General features: G+C 46.2%; 1 protein-coding gene across 3 annotated transcripts in view; it reads right to left on the bottom strand.

Moving 5' to 3' along the window:
- Positions 1 to 19,964, bottom strand: part of ARHGEF12 (Rho guanine nucleotide exchange factor 12) — a 216,531-nt gene that overhangs the window by 16,898 nt on the left and 179,669 nt on the right. For all 3 annotated transcript variants that reach the window (XM_040425180.1, XM_040425188.1, XM_040425196.1), the window contains 3 exons: positions 11,390 to 11,485; positions 4,805 to 4,875; positions 482 to 646 (listed from right to left, as the gene is read on the bottom strand). In XM_040425180.1, the coding sequence (XP_040281114.1) occupies positions 482 to 646; positions 4,805 to 4,875; positions 11,390 to 11,485 (332 nt within the window). The remainder of the gene's footprint in view (positions 1 to 481; positions 647 to 4,804; positions 4,876 to 11,389; positions 11,486 to 19,964) is intronic.

Below are 19,964 nucleotides of genomic sequence, written 5' to 3'. Positions count from 1 at the left end.
GCCAGTGTCAGACTGTGCAGGGACACACATCAGGTCATGAGAGGGATTGCGTCATGTAAATGCAGCTCTCACCTCTGACTAGCAGGCAATCAGGAATAAGTCCCTTCCTAATAAAAGCCTATTGATTTGGCCTGTGGAAAAAGGGGCCTTTAAAGACACAACCAATCAGCAGATGCAGGGGGTCATGGTGCTCGCTCCAGCTCAGCCGCTGTACCATGCACACTATGGACGTTGCAGCCGATCGGGCATTAATAGAGTATTTTATGGATTTACTATCTGCGTGGAAACTCCTTTAATCCAGTGCAAAGAAATATAGATCTGCAAAAATAACACTACAGGAGAGCGAGCTTCACACAGAGTGCCACCTCCTAACCAACCCGATAATGCAGGAGAATAGAAGAACACTGTAAACCATGGGGGACAGGAACACTGAAGACGTTCCCCTACCAGCCCAGCAGGTTGTCATTTCAATCCTACTTACAGTTTCTGAGTGCATCCTGTGCCCATGTGTGCTCCGCAGCGGTGTAATAGGACCCATGGCTAGGACTGGTAGATGCCAGTGGCAGCAGATTGCTCTGCGCTGGTTGTGCGATGCCGTCCCCGCCGCCATGGGACAGTGCTGAACCTTCAGGGCTTGGATCCTTGTCTGTAAGCAAAGGAAATCTCAACACTCATTCATCTACTTTCTTTTTTGAAAGCGGAAAGAAAATACATGATCCACATGCCTGTACAAGAAAACCCCTTTAAAAGGTGTTATCCCAAAAAAAGTGTTACAATGCAATGAACAGGGTTTTTAAAATAAAGTCTTAATGCAAAATAAATAGGTTTTAATATGCATTACATTTTCCTCTCTGGTAGCGCCCCCTGCTGTTTATCCTGTGGCTGAATTTCTGGTTGACCTTATCCTGCGTCCAGTGGGTGGACTGACCTGCTCAGCAGCTTTCCTGCACATCTGCCTCTCAGGCACCTTTCATTCATCCCTTCTTCTAAATTCAGAGAAATAAGTAGACAGCGCAAAGGATATTGGGTGGAAGGCGGCACATGCCACAGTGCCATTTATTAACCATTTACGTGATATAAACTGCCCACAGTACCTTTCACTTCTGCTTAAGGTGCTCCAGAAGTGACTCTTGATCCACAGAAAATGCATTTTTATTCCTTTCTCTTCATATGTAAATGAACTTGTTGAGGTCAAGAAGGCCGACACAAACCTCCTGGAAGTCAGGCTTTCCCCGTCCGCACCCAGGGAACGTCGCCTCCTGTTCCGACGAGATCCGGTGCCGGCTCCGTTCTCTTTCCCCTGCAGTGGATGCCCAGTGAATAATACGGTACAGCAGCAGCAGAGAGAAAAGCCCTCCTGCCCTTCTCCGCATGTGCAGTGAAGCGCTGAAGCCACGGGCTGTGCAGCGCTATTCACTGGGCATAGGGCAGAAGTGAGCGGGATCTACTGAGAACAGGGAATGATGTTCCCTGGCCTGGAGAACGTCAATCAAGCAGCTGGGGGAGGGGTGCAGGTGGAGAAAGCCCGACTTCCAGGAGGTTTGCGCTGGCCTTCTTGAGCTCAACAAGCTAAAAAAATAAAAATGCATTTTCTGTGCATTCACAAGTTCCACAACGGGATTAAGAGTCACTTCTGAAGCACCTTAAGCAGAAGTGTACTTTTCCGGCATTGAGTTCCGTCATAGGGTCTCAACACCGGGAAAAAAACCACTTCAGTTTTGTCCCCATTCATTGTCAATGGGGACAAAACTGAACTGAACAGAACAAAATGCTCCAAAATGCATTCCGTTCCATTGCGTTCCCAGACCGGAAAGCAAACCGCAACATGTTGTATTTTGCTTTCCGTCCTGTGACACAATCTGCCACAATAGAAAACGGATCCGTCCCCCATTGACTTTCAATGGAGTTAAAGGGAATCTGTCACTAGCATATTAGCAAAAAATTTTTTTAATGAATCCATGTGTAATAAAGTACCTTATTTCCATATGTCTTGTTCTTTTTATTCTGTGTCTTGTCATTTCTTAAAAAAAAAACGCTTTTTATGATATTCGAATGAAGCTGTAAGGAGCCCAGAGGGGCGTTATTCTTTGTCCACGGTGCCCAGGAACGCCCCTCTGAAGTGCCGTGCCCGCCTAAATTTGAAAACTAAGAACTCCTCCAAGATCGCCTAAATCGCCTCACAGAGGCAAGGCTAAGTACTCCCCCCCCCCCCCCCCCCAAGCGCCGCGCTCTGCGGCAAACACCCCCGATCCTCCTCTTGCCTGCATCCGAAATCCCGCGCAGGCGCAGTGCCGGCGATTGCCTGCGCGATAATAAGACGACTGAGGGCAACAGCCTCAACAGCGTCACTGGGCATGCGCCGATCCCAGTGACGTGTTCGCTGTTTCCTCAGCCTGTTGGAAGCCCCCCCCCACATAAATCGCCGGCACTGCGCCTGCGTGGGATTTCGGATGCGGGCGAGAGGAGGATCGGGGGTGTTTGCTGCAGAGCGCGGCGCTTGAAGGGGGGGGGGGGGGGGAGTACTTAGCCTCGCCTCTGTGAGGGGATTTAGGCGATCTTGGAGGAGTTCTTAGTTTTCAAATTTAGGCGGGCACGGCACTTCAGAGGGGCGTTCCTGGGCACCGTGGACAAAGAATAACGCCCCTCTGGGCTCCTTACAGCTTCATTTGAATATCATAAAAAGCGTTTTTTTTTTTTAAGAAATGACAAGACACAGAATAAAAAGAACAAGACATACGGAAATAAGGAACTTTATTACACATGGATTCATAAAATTTTTTTTTTGCTAATATGCTAGTGACAGATTCCCTTTAATGACGGTTCTGTCTTGGCTATGTTAAAGGTAATACAACCGGATCTGTTCATAACGGATGCAGATGGTTGTATTATCAGTAACTGGTGTGAAAGTAGCCTAAAACGTACTGTGGACAGTTTTAGATCACATAAACGAGATGTCAGGTCGCTTTTAACGCAATCCCTGGGGACTTTTTTCTCTGCAGGGGAGGAAGGGGTTAACAAGAGAACACTGCAGTGCACTCCTGGGAGATGCAGGTGCTCGGCTGTCTCACGTGAGGAGCTGCTGCCCACCCACAGAAAGTGAAGAGACCAGAGCAGTAGAGGGGTGAGTAAATAAGGTGAAAATTATACTGGAGAGAAATGTTTTGCCATACAGGTAAAATAATGGTGTGTAAAACTCCAAAAGTCAGGGAATAACCCCTTTAAGGATAACTTTTTCTATCCTCTAATAAACAGAGCTCCTTGTCCAATTTTATCCAAACCCTGCTACAGTAAAAGCAGGACACACAGTTTATTGCTTCATTGATTGGACAGATTCATCGTCTTGGGTTATTAGAAGTGTCAGGAAAGAATTACTGTCACATCCAAGGCACACAATCTGCTTTCCGCAATACAAATAGCAGGTGATTGCTCTGCAATGTATGTGCGCCATGGTAGGTGCGCAGTGAATCAGGATATTACTTCTCGTTTTATAGAGTGTGCATTGACAAATATAACGACTTTTGGAATTTGCAGATAAATTCGGTTGCTGTATGTTACCTCGAATCTGGAGCCAAGTGTACAGAGCAAAGTCCTACAATGGCCAGAGGCGCAGCCATAAAATACAGAGATGCATCTGCTACTGACGAGTGACTGGCATATCTGGATCCCTGTATCATATACAGGTGTGAAGTATTGTACGCAGTCGTACTGGCAGTAATGTAAGACCAACCACATACATCATGCTCATCAGACTCTGAAGCTGGCACAGGCACCACATCGTGTAGGGTGGATAGATTAACAAATATATTACTTATGTGGGTTGCCTGATGAAAAAAACGAATCAAAGTAGTAGATTTCCTAAAGGAGTGGAGCCGTACCCATGAACAGTCTTAACACTAAAGATATGGGAGGACATCCCCATTTATTAAGAGGCACTGCACTGTAAAGGGGTTCTTCAGGATTTTGATGGCCTATCCTCAATATCAGATGTGTGGGGGTCTGACAACTAGCACCCCCGCCCATCAGCTGTTTGAGGAAGCTGTGGAGCTCTGGTAAGTGTCACGGCCTCCTCACAGCTTACCAAGCACAGCTGGATGGCGGATGTGCTTGGTATTGCACCTTAGCCCCATTTACTTGAATGCGACTGAGCTTCCCCTTGGCCATGTGACTGATAAACGTGACGTCCGCGGCCTAAGAAGAGGCCAATGCGCTCACGGCCCCTTCATACATACAACTATACGGCAGGGCCGCTGCTGGGAGTCAGACCCCACCGATCTGACATTGATGACCTATCCTGAACACAGGGCATCAATATTAAAATCCTGGTGAACACCCTTTAAAGGGGTGCATGATCCAATTTCATTTTGTTGATTAAAACCAGGTATTGATATGTATTCTTTTTTTTTTTTTTTAACTCTTTCCTGTTCAAGACTATCAGTGGCAGCCATATTGTCTGAGCATCTGTTTGCAGCATTCAGAGATATGTTTTACAGCAGCCACGTGGACCAGAGGAACCTGGAGGAGTGTTGTGGGCATGCTCTGGGACCTGTGCAGGGATCATTATGCAAGAGGGGGAAGAGGTGAGCTGTGTCTTCCACCTATAGTGAACGAAGGATAATGTACTATATATAATATATATATTACCATTCATAGTAATTCAGCCTGTGATGATAGCAAGATGCCTACTAAGAATTATTTTAATTTTTTTATAGATTCTGATGACACATGATCCTGAGATCAGACCTTTCATCTACATACCTGCCCCTGTAGGACCACAATGACATTAGGCGTGACATATTTCACACACCTGAGCTAGTCCCGGTCAGATCTTCTCCTTTATCCTCCACTTTCTGCTTCTCATCATCTTCATGTTCCTCTCTGTGATTATGTAAGATAAAGACAAGTTACATCAAGGCCCTTTCCCCCATCTTTTAGAACATTATATTCATGCCGCTTTCTTTTTGGACTTTACTTGGTTCTCATATTGCACTCAAAAAATAATAAATACTAAAAAATTAACAGAAATCTCTGTTATGTGTCCAAGGAGGCCAGACATACCCCCTCCTCTTCTTCACAATCTTGTTACTGGTTGACAATTGGCTGCAGAAGGAGCCTCCCCTTAAAGGGGTATTCTCATCTCAATGATCACTGTTAAATCTGTTAATGATTTGACAGTGATCATTTTTCTAAATACATGTTATTAGCCAATTCCCACCCTTTTTTAGAAAATAAGTCCCCTCTTATCTGATGTTGTCTTTGGTCTCCCCTGGTTACGGCCACCTCTCCTGTCGAATCCCGCCGGGCCGCGCTTGCGCAGAAGACTGAAGATTTTCTCCCGGCCCGGGCTGCGCAATGTCCTGAACGCGCACGCCGCCGCGCATGCGCCATGATGACTTCTTCCTGGCCAGTATAGTACAGAGCCGCGAACGCGCACGCCGACTCTGTACTATATAGGCCAGGAATAAGTCACAATGGCGCATGCGCGTCGGTGTGCGCGTTCAGAACATTGCGCGGCCCGGGCCGGGAGAAAATCTTCAGTCTTCTGCGCAAGCGCGGCCCGGCCGGGAGAAGAATCCAGGAAGTGAACGTCGCGCTCAAGGAAGGTAAGTATGAGAAGGGAAGATGAGAATACCCCTTTAAGAACAAATATTAAGCCCTGCCCTTTCCCTTAGCCCCACCTCCTAAGACATCTGCCAGGCAAAAAGGGTTAATTACTCTTACCGGTAATTGGATTTTCCAATAGCCTCCACAACGGCACTCTCAGGGGGGTCTCCCCGCCTTCCAGGACAGGAAACAGCGTAGATACGCTGTGATACCTTCTATTCCCTGCAAATTTTAAGAAGGCTTTCCACGTTCTTGAAAAGATTTTTTGAAGTTGTGTCCTTTTCACTCAACAAAATAGTGCAAATTACCGGCTCTGACAGACCTTTTTGTTTTAACATAACTTGCTCAGTTTCCAAGCTGTTAGATGTACCGTAATTGAGATACACTTGGATGGGATACTGGTCCCTGATGCAGTAGACCTGAATACGATGGGAGAGACCAGAATTCCCTCGCCGCGAGATCGAATAGGAGAGGAAACCAGGATCTTTTCGGCCAGAAGGGTGCCATCAGTATCAATTGCGCTCTCTCTTCTATCGCCTTCATCAATACTCAATGAAGGGCGCAAAGGCATGAAGTAGACCTCCTGGCCATGGGGCAGACAGAGCGTCTACAATCAGAGGTTGATCCCAAACGGAGAGGGAGCAGGATTTTTCTACTTGTCTGTTTTTCCTACCTGCAAAAAGGTCTATTATCAGGGTACCCCATTTTTTTATATCGGTTTGAAAATGTTGGGGTCTAGTAACCATTCTCCTTCTTTCAAACTTTCCCTGCTGAGATAGTTCTTGCAGTGTTTTGCTTTTTGTCCCTCCTTGGCGGTTTAGATAGGCCACAGTGGTGGAGTTGTCGGACAGAATGTTTACATGTTGGGATCTTATAGTCGACTGTAGAGAGAGAAGCACTTTGAAGACTGCCATCAGTTCTTTTAAATTGGAGGATGCTAGTACCATCTTTTGACTCCAAAGACCTTGTACTACTTGATCTTTGGTGTGTATCCCCCATCCTTAACTGCTGGTGTCGGTTGTAATAACGACTTGATTTGTATTTTTGCCAGAATACTCCTCTTTGAAGATTTTTTCTGATCTTCCACCAAAGGAGAGACTGTTTTACTTTTAAAGGAACTTTTATTCTTTTCTCTAGGGTGTTTTGATTTCCATCCCAGGTTTCTAGGAGAAACAATTGTAGTGTAATTGTATGATGCTGGGCCCACCTGATTGCTGGAATTGAGGACGTCAGATGGCCTAATAGTGTCATGCTGTCCCTGATGGATACTATTCTGGATTCGCAAAATAGCGAGACCTTTTGAGAGGGGGAAGTCTGTTCTTTTGAGGGAGGAAAGACATAAGATTCCCAAAAATATTTATCAACTAGCCCAATTGCAACAACTTCCTTTGTACAATCTGTAGATGAACCTGGAGGTCTAGAAGGGACGGGGCTGCCACTAAAAAATAATCCAGATATGGAACAATTAATATTCCTTGAAGATTTAAAAAAAACTAGTCAGTTCGGCCATAATTTCAGAAAAAATTCTGGGGGCTGAAGACAATCCGAAGGGTAGGGCCTGGAATTGGAAGTGACTTTTTTGCTCCTACAGAAATATCGCAATCCTGTGAATGGAGACATGGTAGTACGTATCGGAGAGATCCAGGGTTACCATGTAGCAATTGTGAATCAAGAGATTCACTGTCTACTTGATTGTCTCCATCTTGAATCTTTTGTAGGATATGTTTTTGTTTAACTTCTTTAAATTTATTATCAATCTGAAAGACTTGTTCGGTTTTTGGATTAAAAAGATGGCTGAATAAAACCCTGTTCCCTCCTGATCCTTCGGAACCGGAATTATAACTTGCTTCTGCAGAAGAGCCAGTATCTCTGATTCTAGAGCTTGCTGTTTTTCTATTTGAAGTAAAGGCCTGTTGCAAGTGTAGAAATCTCAAGGAGGTGCAATGAATTATAGTTTGTAACCTTCACTTATGGTACTTATTACCCAAGGAGAAGTTGAAATATTTCCACAGGCCGAGGAAAATACACTGCTCAAAAAAATAAAGGGAACACAAAAATAACACATCCTAGATCTGAATTAATTAAATATTTTTCTGAAATACTTTGTTCTTTACATAGTTGAATGTGCTGAATTAAAAAATGGAAATCAAATTTTTCAACCCATGGAGGTCTGGATTTGGAGTCACCCTCAAAATTAAAGTGGAAAAACACACTACAGGCTGATCCAACTTTGATGTAATGTCCTTAAAACAAGTCAAAATGAGGCTCAGTAGTGTGTGTGGCCTCCACGTGCCTGTATGACCTCCCTACAACGCCTGTGCATGCTCCTGATGAGGTGGCGGACGGTCTCCTGAGGGATCTCCTCCCAGACCTGGACTAAAGCATCTGCCAACTTCTGGACAGTCTGTGGTGCAACGTGACGTTGGTGGATAGAGCGAGACATGATGTCCCAGATGTGTTCAATTGGATTCAGGTCTGGGGAACGGGCGGGCCAGTCCATAGCATCAATGCCTTCGTCTTGCAGGAACTGCTGACACACTCCAGCCACATGAGGTCTAGCATTGTCTTGCATTAGGAGGAACCCAGGGCCAACCGCACCAGCATATGGTCTCACAAGGGGTCTGAGGATCTCATCTCGGTACCTAATGGCAGTCAGGCTACCTCTGGCGAGCACATGGATGGCTGTGCGGCCCTCCAAAGAAATGCCACCCCACACCATTACTGACCCAATGCCAAACCGGTCATGCTGGAGGACGTTGCAGGCAGCAGAACGTTCTCCACGGCGTCTCCAGACTCTGTCACGTCTGTCACATGTGCTCAGTGTGAACCTGCTTTCATCTGTGAAGAGCACAGGGCGCCAGTGGCGAATTTGCCAATCTTGGTGTTCTCTGGCAAATGCCAAACGTCCTGCACGGTGTTGGGCTGTAAGCACAACCCCCACCTGTGGACGTCGGGCCCTCATATCACCCTCATGGAGTCTGTTTCTGACCGTTTGAGCAGACACATGCACATTTGTGGCCTGCTGGAGGTCATTTTGCAGGGCTCTGGCAGTGCTCCTCCTGTTCCTCCTTGCACAAAGGCGGAGGTAGCGGTCCTGCTGCTGGGTTGTTGCCCTCCTACGGCCTCCTCCACGTCTCCTGATGTACTGGCCTGTCTCCTGGTAGCGCCTCCATGCTCTGGACACTACACTGACAGACACAGCAAATCTTCTTGCCACAGCTCGCATTGATGTGCCATCCTGGATAAGCTGCACTACCTGAGCCACTTGTGTGGGTTGTAGACTCCGTCTCATGCTACCACTAGAGTGAAAGCACCGCCAGCATTCAAAAGTGACCAAAACATCTGCCAGGAAGCATAGGAACTGAGAAGTGGTCTGTGGTCACCACCTGCAGAACCACTCCTTTATTGGGGGTGTCTTGCTAATTGCCTATAATTTCCACCTGTTGTCTATCCCATTTGCACAACAGCATGTGAAATTGATTGTCACTCAGTGTTGCTTCCTAAGTGGACAGTTTGATTTCACAGAAGTGTGATTGACTTGGAGTTACATTGTGTTGTTTAAGTGTTCCCTTTATTTTTTTGAGCAGTGTATTTTTAGTCTGCCTCCTACTTGAAATTTTATGTCATTGTGTGGATTTTGCAGTAGCTTTTGGAGTGGACAGAAAACCTCTCCCCTTTCCTAGGGGTTGCCATTTTCCCAAGCCCTCTTTTCTCCTTTGGTCCGATCTGGTTCTTTTCTGATTCTGAAAGGACCAACTTTGTTGGTAAAACTTTGAGTCCAAGCCTTTTTTCTTGTCTGATGTCTTTTCCAGAATATCATCTAAAACGTACCTGAACAACTTATGCCCCTCACACGGAATACAGCATAGTCGATTCTTTGAGCTGACGTCTTCAGACCAGGACCTGAGCCATATAGCTCTACGTGTGGCATTTGACAGGAATGAGGATCTAGCTGAGAGTTTTACCAGATCCGCAGAGGCATCAGACAAAAAATTACAGGCCTGCCTCAGAATAGGGATGGAGGCTAGGATTTCCTCTCTGGGAGTACCTGCTGCTAACTGTTCCTCCAATTGAGTTAACCAGACAGATAATGATCTGGAAGTACAGGTAGCCGCTATACTGGGCCTTAGCATAGCCGTGTTCGCCTCCCACGCCCGCTTGAAAATACCCTCATACTTTTTGTCCATCTGGTCTTTTAAGAGGCTCATATCTTCAAACGGCAAAGAAGTCTTTTTTGGATTTGCGGGCAACTGGGGCATCAATTTTGGGAGTTTTATCCCACAAAGCTGAATCTGATATTTCCTCAGGATTCTTCCATTCCATAGTGATCAACATTCTGATGTTATTATGGACAGGAAACACTTTTCTTTTCTCTTCTCCCAGTCCCTGAAACATACGATCTTGAGATTCTTTAATGTCCTCAATCTTCATAGTGGTTCTTATGGTCTTTAATAACTTTTCCGTATCTTCAGGTATACAGAAAGGTTTCCCCGAACCGTCCTCAGAGGATTCAGAATTTGCATCTGAAAATATTTCCCCATCATCAGAGTCTGGTTCACCATGAAAATCCGACATCTGTGATCTTTGTGAGGTTGATGGTTGGGGAAACATGGTGGTAATCTCAAGTCTATTACTGCTTTTACCTCCTCAATCATATTTTTAATGGATTCTAGGCAGGATGGGGATTCTTCGGTCACTACTTTGTCCATGCACAAGGGACAAAGCGCCTTTTTAGTTTTAGACGGCAGAGCTTTCTTGCAAACCGCACACTATTTCCGCCCTGGTTCTCCGCCAGAGGATTTTATGGTGCTGGCTTCCCTGCCCTATAACGTAATAATAAAAATCAGGGCAAAATAGCAAAAAGGCTAATTTAGGGTCCAGTACCACACCAGCGGGGGAATACTACAGATAAAAATCGTAGAGGTAACACATCAGGCACAATATTGGAAGGAGGCTTACCGGGCTCTGGGCAGCCGAAGGATCTACAGGCTTGCGGGGCATGTCCTGAGCTTCCAAAGCAGCTGACATACTGCACGTGTCAGGAGACGCTGGCTTGCTGCGCTCCTTGCCTCCCGACACTCCCCCTTGACATCCACCAGTCCTCTGACGTCATGTGCTGGCGGAAGTGACGATCAGAGGCCTGGCAAATGGAACTCTCGGCCCCAAAGAATTCCGGCCCGACTGCGCATGCGTGCGATCCCCCGCTCCCCGCCGTAGAATGAAACTGGGGAACGGATGCCCGGGGCTGCCTTGTACTGCAGGAATGTGGGAGGGGAGAACCACAAGGAACATGTAACTGTATGCAAGACTGGCTTACAGAGACATTTCAGCTGCAGACAATATATTAATTGTAACCTCACTAAGAGTAAACCATGTGTAAATAAGTCTGTGAAGGTTCTCATTTATCCAGGTCATGATATATCTGTAAAGAATAAATCAAGGCAACTGGACTTACTGTAGATTTCTTGAAAACGTTTCACTCGTTCTTCCAACGAGCTTTCTCAATTCTGAGTGACTGTACAAGAATTCTCTGGGAATAAATATGTACAGTCACTCAGAATTCTCAGAGAATTCTTGTACAGTCACTCAGAATTGAGAAAGCTTGTTGGAAGAACGAGTGAAACATTTTCAATAAATCTACAGTAAGTCCAGTTGCCTTGATTTATTCTTTACAGACATTTGTAAATAATTTATAAAGATCATCTTTAAAGAGCACCTTTAAGGAATTGCTATGTATGCAATTCCCAGGTGTCTGCACAGTAAATCAATGTTGTTGCATTTTACTCACTCATTGGTAATCCCTGGGGTGACCTGTAGTGGAATTGCTGGTCTGGGATCCTCCACTTTCGAGGCAGCAGCTATTCTTGAAATCAAGTCATGCCAACTAAAGAAGAAAGAAAGAAAGAAACACTATAACCTGACACAGAGTAAAACCTCACGGCATAAAAATCGCTTCTGGTAAATGTTTTATTCCGTAATCAAATAATCCAGGAATTCTGATACTCAGACACTCAGAAAAGGATTGCAAGATAAACTGGAACTTCACAAGGGCAGAGGAACAGACTGGGCAGAGACAATTATGAGATACAAAGTCACATCAGCAGATTTTATGGTGGAAATTTACAAACCATTTTTTTTTTTAATTCTTTGAAGTTCAAAACACACCAGAATATCGAGTAATCCAGTATCTACTGGGTTTAATAAATGGTGGATTAAAGGAACTTTTCAATATGCAGGTAATCTTAAAGTCATGTTCACACAGGACATAACTTGTGGTGGAAAAATCTGTGAAAATCTACATGATGTGTTCAGTTATGGCTTATCTACCCTGAGAACATATGCAGAACGAACATGGGAAAAACAAAAACTTTATCCACCGGTTCAGCGGATGTAGTATAATGTGTATGACCGCCCTTACATACAATTTACTACAACCGGCAGACACTGTACTGATGCTCAGTTGTACTGCTCCAATACTTTAAATGTTAATACATTAAAGACTTTAAAAAAAAAGGTCTGTTTTTTTTTTAGATTTTTTATTTTTGTATTATTTTTATGTTTATTACTATTTTTTACTATTTTCTCTCTCTCATTTTAGTTTATTTTCATGGTGTCCGCTCAACTGAAGTATATGAGTGGCGCTGTGTCTGTAAAAAAAAATTTAAAAAAAATTCTCTGATTTCTGTATCTTTAGGGGTACTTTCACACTTGCGTTAAACTTTTCCGGTATTGAGTTCCGTCCTAGGGGCTCAATACCAGAAAAAAACTGATCAGTTTTATCTTAATGCATTCTGAATGGAGAGCAATCCGTTCAGGATGCATCAGGATGTCTTCAGTTCAGTCACTGTACGGTTTTTAGACAGAGAAAATACAGCAGCACTTGCCGGAATGCCGGACCCAGCATTATTTTCCACTGAAATGCATTAATGCCTAAGTGTTCCGGAAAAACAGACTTTTAAAAATGTGAAAAAGATAAATACCGGATCAGTTTTTCCCAATGGCAACCGGAGAGATGGATCCGGTATTGCATTGCATCAGTTTGCAAATGGTATCAGTTTGCATACAGATTGCCGGATCCGGCAGGCAGTTCCGGCGACGGAACTGCCTGCCGGAATCCAAAAACGCAAATGTGAAAGTACCCTAAGGCTAAATGCACACGATCAGGATTGCGCACGGATAATCCGCACAGTAGGTCATGCACATTGTATTCTATGAGAATTTGAAATTCTCACGTACACGATTCTGATTTTTTTCCGTGCAGATTTCAAAATCCACAGCATGTCAATTTATTTTACGGATTTCCCTGCGAACACCTGCAGATTCTCCACACATAAATCCTGAACGTGTGCATTTACCCTAAAACTGTTCAAATGCAAGTACACCTATCTAAAGGTCCATTTACACAGGAGGACAGAGCAGCAGATTATCGGGAAGGAAGCGTTCCAGACTATCTGCTGCTCGTCAGTGGAAGAGACCGTTGCATTACATGCAGCCATCAGTGATGGCCAGTTCGCCCGCGAACACATGCGGGCTGCCATCTTAAATCACAAGTCCGGCGATGCACAGGTAAGTCCTTACCTGTGCCTGCGCCGCGAGCCGGTCTGAAACAAATGCGGTCACCGGGAGCAGACAGTTCCGAGAACAGCCCGATGAAGGCCCCCGGCGGCTGTTCTCGGAACTGTCTGCTCCCGGTGACCGCATTTGTTTCAGACCGGCTCGCGGCGCAGGCACAGGTAAGGACTTACCTGTGCATCGCCGGACTTGTGATTTAAGATGGAAGCCCGCATGTGTTCGCGGGCGAACACGGCGAACTGGCCATCACTGGCAGCGATCACCTCCACAGCATGGGGAGAATAGCGATTAACCCCATCGCTCTTCCCTATAATGACTCGTTGCTTGCCGACAGTAGGATTACACAGCATGATCTGCTGCCGGCAAACAACGATTTTTGTGTACGCACAAACGCACAAGTGTTTCGCTCATTCATCGGGTAATCGGCAGTACATTTACACCGCCAGATAATAGCCAGCGAGCATTTAAGTTTTTCGGCCCGTGTAAACAGACCTTAAGCTTTATGGCGATACAAACAACCTTGAAGACGACTGAGATGCTATCAGTATAATAGACGAATATATAATTCCCCCCTCCGTTATAAAAAACAGACCGCAGACCCCTCTCTGCAGCCACTTATCTAACTGAAGTTATAAAAGGGTTTTTATTCTGCCCAGGATTGCCAAATATTGAAAATGTATCTTATATCAGGTTCAAGGACTGTTCTGTGAAGTAGCCAGTAATCGAATTATTGATCCGGAGGAACCGCAAGGTCACATTTTCAGGATGAATGGCGTGCGCGCAGCTTGGAAGACACTCAGGAAGCAACTCGCACCACTTTCTTTTCGTTCTTTGTCCAGACTTCACGCCCTTAGCTTGGATAACCTCAGAAGTGAAGGTAATATGTGACCGCCATGTACTGGAGATGTTACGTAAATGGATTGTACAGGATCGCAAAAACATGGCTGAGGTCTTCTAAAAACCACCCACATGCGTTACTGCAGCTCAGCTCCATGGAAGATAAAAGGTCCTGAGCTGCAATACCATGAGGAGCCTGCACATAGGCGTGGCACTGTTTTTGGAAGAAAGCAGTCATGGAACGTTTCCTGCAGACCCTCCCCAGCCTGGGAGTCATACTTACCCGAGACTCAAGTTTCCCTGAGTCCACTTAACCACAGGTCTCCTGGTCGCATTGGTGGTATGCGACGTGACACCTCATCGTGGCGTCCAGTCATTGGCTGCAGCGGCCATGTGGACTGTGTCAAATCAGATATTGACTTGGGGAGACCTGCAGCACCCGAGGGATGGAGATGGTACCAGTGGCAGGGAAGAGGTAAGTATGACCACCACCGGGCCACCGTGCGTCCAGCCATGCTGGGAGGTCTGCAGAAAAGGTCCCCAGGGTGAACAACCCCTTTGAAGGAATTATCTCACAAAGGATGGGTGATAAAAGGTTAGATTGCTGGCGGCCTATTATTAGTAGGGGTCCCGAGTCCCCCGGTCCTTCCCGTCATCTTGTATACAGGGTGGCAGTCCTCCCACTTAGCTGCTTCCATATCTCTCGGCCCATTTATAGGACTATATGGAGAGGTAGTGTGCACAGACGGCAATCACTCCATACCCCTCCTCACTTTTTTTTTTTTTTTACAGGAAAATTTCTTTAAAGAGGGCCCGTCACCTCTCCTGACATGTCTGCTTAAGTAACTACTTGCAGTTCCCATGTAATATGAATTTTGGAGCATCTATTCTTATGTTGTGCGGTTCCTCTATTATTCCTGCCAGAAGTTTACAAATAAAGATCCAGATGGGTGTTCCCAGTTGAAGGGGGGGGCCTGCACAGTATGACACTGGCAGCAGTGGTTGCATAGCGTCAGACTGTGCAGAGACACAACTGGACCATTATTTATAAACTTACAGCAGGAATAATAGAGGAACGGCACAACAAACACAGGCTCATAACAATAAATGCTCTAGAACTTTCATTTTAAGTGGAGCATAGTTATTTCCTAAAACAGATCTGTGAGGAGAGGTGACAGCGCCTCTTCAACAACACCTAGAACGCACTGCTCTATAATGTCAGGAAACAAGAGTTCTGAGCTTTGGATGTGAATGGAGAAGAACCCACGATATAAGGCTAGGATCACCCCATGATTTTTCACCCAGAAGAACATGGTAATCTTAAAGGGGTTGTCTTAGTTATATAACATTGTAGATTTTGTGCAGAAAAAAACAGTGTAATACAGCACCAGCAAGAGATTAGACAAATTTCACCCACACTTTACTCTTTTCTTTTTCCATGTCAACTGCGCTGTTTTTCTTTTTGCAGATTTCACACTTTTCAATGGAAGGATGAGATCTGCGGCAAAACTGCATCGAATCCGCAACTAAATCCACAAGTAACACATGGTGCGGACCCTGTGCTTGTACAAGTGAAACTCGAAAAATTAGAATATTGTGAAAAGGTTCAATATTCTCGGCTCAAAGTGTCACACTCTAGTCAGCTAAATAATCCATACCCCCTGAGCAAAGGGGACCTGAGATTGTGACTTTGGGGTTTTCATAAGGCGACTTTCACAATGGCGTTTTGTCTTTCAGTTTGTGAGATCTGTCACAATGTAAGTCAATGGGGACGGATCCGTTTTCACTGACACAATAGAAAACGGATCCGCCCCCCATTGACTTTCAATGGTGTTCAAGACGGATCCGTCTTGGCTATGTTAAAGATAATACAAACGGATGCATGCGGTTGTATTATCTGAACGGATCAGTCTGTGCAGATCCATGACGGATCCGCACCAAACGCGAGTGTGAAAGTAGCCTAAACTGTAAGCCATAATCATCCAAATTATAACAAAGGCTTGGAATATCTCGCTTTGCCTGTAATGAGTCTCTCATATGTTAATTTCACCTTTTAAGTTGCATTACTGAAAAAAAAAATAAAAACTTTGCACGATATTCTAATTTTTAGAGTTTCACCTGTAAATACACAGCTGTGTGCAGTACCCTAAAAATGACAGGTGTGCCGCACCTGTGCTCTGGGGTACCCTGGCAGGAAAACATTGGCTGGGGGTGGTCCATCTCACACACTGGTGGCATATCACTACAAGAGGCCATCAATGTCAGATAGGTGAGGGTGGCACACAGTTCACACACACAGGGTTCTCTCACACACACACACACAGGGTTCTCTCACACACACACACACACAGGGTTCTCACACACACACACACACACACACACACACACAGGGTTCTCACGCACACACACACAGGGTTCTCACACACACACAGGGTTCTCACACACACACAGGGTTCTCACACACACACAGGGTTCTCACACACACACACACACACACAGGGTTCTCACACACACACACACACAGGGTTCTCACACACACACACACACACACACAGGGTTCTCACACACACAGGGTTCTCACACACACACAGGGTTCTCACACACACACAGGGTTCTCACACACACACAGGGTTCTCACACACACACAGGGTTCTCACACACACACAGGGTTCTCACACACACACACAGGGTTCTCACACACACACACAGGGTTCTCACACACACACACAGGGTTCTCACACACACAGGGTTCTCACACACACAGGGTTCTCACACACACACACACACACACACACAGGGTTCTCACACACACACACAGGGTTCTCACACACACAGGGTTCTCACACACACACACACACACAGGGTTCTCACACACACACAGGGTTCTCACACACACACAGGGTTCTCACACACACACACACACACACACACACACACACAGGGTTCTCACACACACACACACACACACACACACACAGGGTTCTCACACACACACACACACACAGGGTTCTCACACACACACACAGGGTTCTCACACACACACACACACACACACACACACACACACAGGGTTCTCACACACACACACACACAGGGTTCTCACACACACAGGGTTCTCACACACACACACACACACAGGGTTCTCACACACACACACAGGGTTCTCACACACACAGGGTTCTCACACACACACACAGGGTTCTCACACACACACACACACACACACACACAGGGTTCTCACACACACACACAGGGTTCTCACACACACACACAGGGTTCTCACACACACACACAGGGTTCTCACACACACACACAGGGTTCTCACACACACACACAGGGTTCTCACACACACACACAGGGTTCTCACACACACACAAACGGATGCATGCGGTTGTATTATCTGAACGGATCAGTCTGTGCAGATCCATGACGGATCCGCACCAAACGCGAGTGTGAAAGTAGCCTAAACTGTAAGCCATAATCATCCAAATTATAACAAAGGCTTGAAATATCTCGCTTTGCCTGTAATGAGTCTCTCATATGTTAATTTCACCTTTTAAGTTGCATTACTGAAAAAAAAAAATAAAAACTTTGCACGATATTCTAATTTTTAGAGTTTCACCTGTAAATACACAGCCGTGTGCAGTACCCTAAAAATGACAGGTGTGCCGCACCTGTGCTCTGGGGTACCCTGGCAGGAAAACATTGGCTGGGGGTGGTCCATCTCACACACTGGTGGCATATCACTACAAGAGGCCATCAATGTCAGATAGGTGAGGGTGGCACACAGTTCACACACACAGGGTTCTCTCACACACACACACACACACACACACAGGGTTCTCACACACACACACACACACACACACACACACACACAGGGTTCTCACACACACACACACACAGGGTTCTCACGCACACACACACACAGGGTTCTCACACACACACACACACACAGGGTTCTCACACACACACACACACAGGGTTCTCACACACACACAGGGTTCTCACACACACAGGGTTCTCACACACACAGGGTTCTCACACACACACACAGGGTTCTCACACACACACACACACACACACACACACACAGGGTTCTCACACACACACACACACACACAGGGTTCTCACACACACAGGGTTCTCACACACACACAGGGTTCTCACACACACACAGGGTTCTCACACACACACAGGGTTCTCACACACACACAGGGTTCTCACACACACACAGGGTTCTCACACACACACACAGGGTTCTCACACACACACAGGGTTCTCACACACACACACAGGGTTCTCACACACACACACAGGGTTCTCACACACACACACAGGGTTCTCACACACACACACAGGGTTCTCACACACACACACAGGGTTCTCACACACACACACAGGGTTCTCACACACACACACAGGGTTCTCACACACACACACAGGGTTCTCACACACACACACAGGGTTCTCACACACACACACAGGGTTCTCACACACACACACAGGGTTCTCACACACACACACAGGGTTCTCACACACACACACAGGGTTCTCACACACACACAAACGGATGCATGCGGTTGTATTATCTGAACGGATCAGTCTGTGCAGATCCATGACGGATCCGCACCAAACGCGAGTGTGAAAGTAGCCTAAACTGTAAGCCATAATCATCCAAATTATAACAAAGGCTTGGAATATCTCGCTTTGCCTGTAATGAGTCTCTCATATGTTAATTTCACCTTTTAAGTTGCATTACTGAAAAAAAAAATAAAAACTTTGCACGATATTCTAATTTTTAGAGTTTCACCTGTAAATACACAGCTGTGTGCAGTACCCTAAAAATGACAGGTGTGCCGCACCTGTGCTCTGGGGTACCCTGGCAGGAAAACATTGGCTGGGGGTGGTCCATCTCACACACTGGTGGCATATCACTACAAGAGGCCATCAATGTCAGATAGGTGAGGGTGGCACACAGTTCACACACACAGGGTTCTCTCACACACACACACACAGGGTTCTCTCACACACACACACACACAGGGTTCTCACACACACACACACACACACACACACACAGGGTTCTCACGCACACACACACAGGGTTCTCACACACACACAGGGTTCTCACACACACACAGGGTTCTCACACACACACAGGGTTCTCACACACACACACACACACACACACACACACAGGGTTCTCACACACACACACACACACAGGGTTCTCACACACACACACACACACACACAGGGTTCTCACACACACAGGGTTCTCACACACACACAGGGTTCTCACACACACACACAGGGTTCTCACACACACACAGGGTTCTCACACACACACAGGGTTCTCACACACACACACAGGGTTCTCACACACACACACAGGGTTCTCACACACACACACAGGGTTCTCACACACACACACAGGGTTCTCACACACACAGGGTTCTCACACACACACACACACACACACACAGGGTTCTCACACACACACACACAGGGTTCTCACACACACAGGGTTCTCACACACACACACACACAGGGTTCTCACACACACACAGGGTTCTCACACACACACAGGGTTCTCACACACACACACACACACACACACACACACACACACACACAGGGTTCTCACACACACACACACACACACACACACAGGGTTCTCACACACACACACACACAGGGTTCTCACACACACACACAGGGTTCTCACACACACACACAGGGTTCTCACACACACAGGGTTCTCACACACACACACACACACACACACACACAGGGTTCTCACACACACACACACACACAGGGTTCTCACACACACAGGGTTCTCACACACACAGGGTTCTCACACACACACACAGGGTTCTCACACACACACACACACACAGGGTTCTCACACACACACACAGGGTTCTCACACACACACACAGGGTTCT

This window comes from Bufo bufo, chromosome 1 (genome assembly GCF_905171765.1).
Source record: "Bufo bufo chromosome 1, aBufBuf1.1, whole genome shotgun sequence".
In the NCBI taxonomy this organism is placed as follows: domain Eukaryota; kingdom Metazoa; phylum Chordata; class Amphibia; order Anura; family Bufonidae; genus Bufo; species Bufo bufo.
Note: the sequence above shows the minus strand (reverse complement) of the source record. Positions and strands in the feature narration are given on the sequence as shown.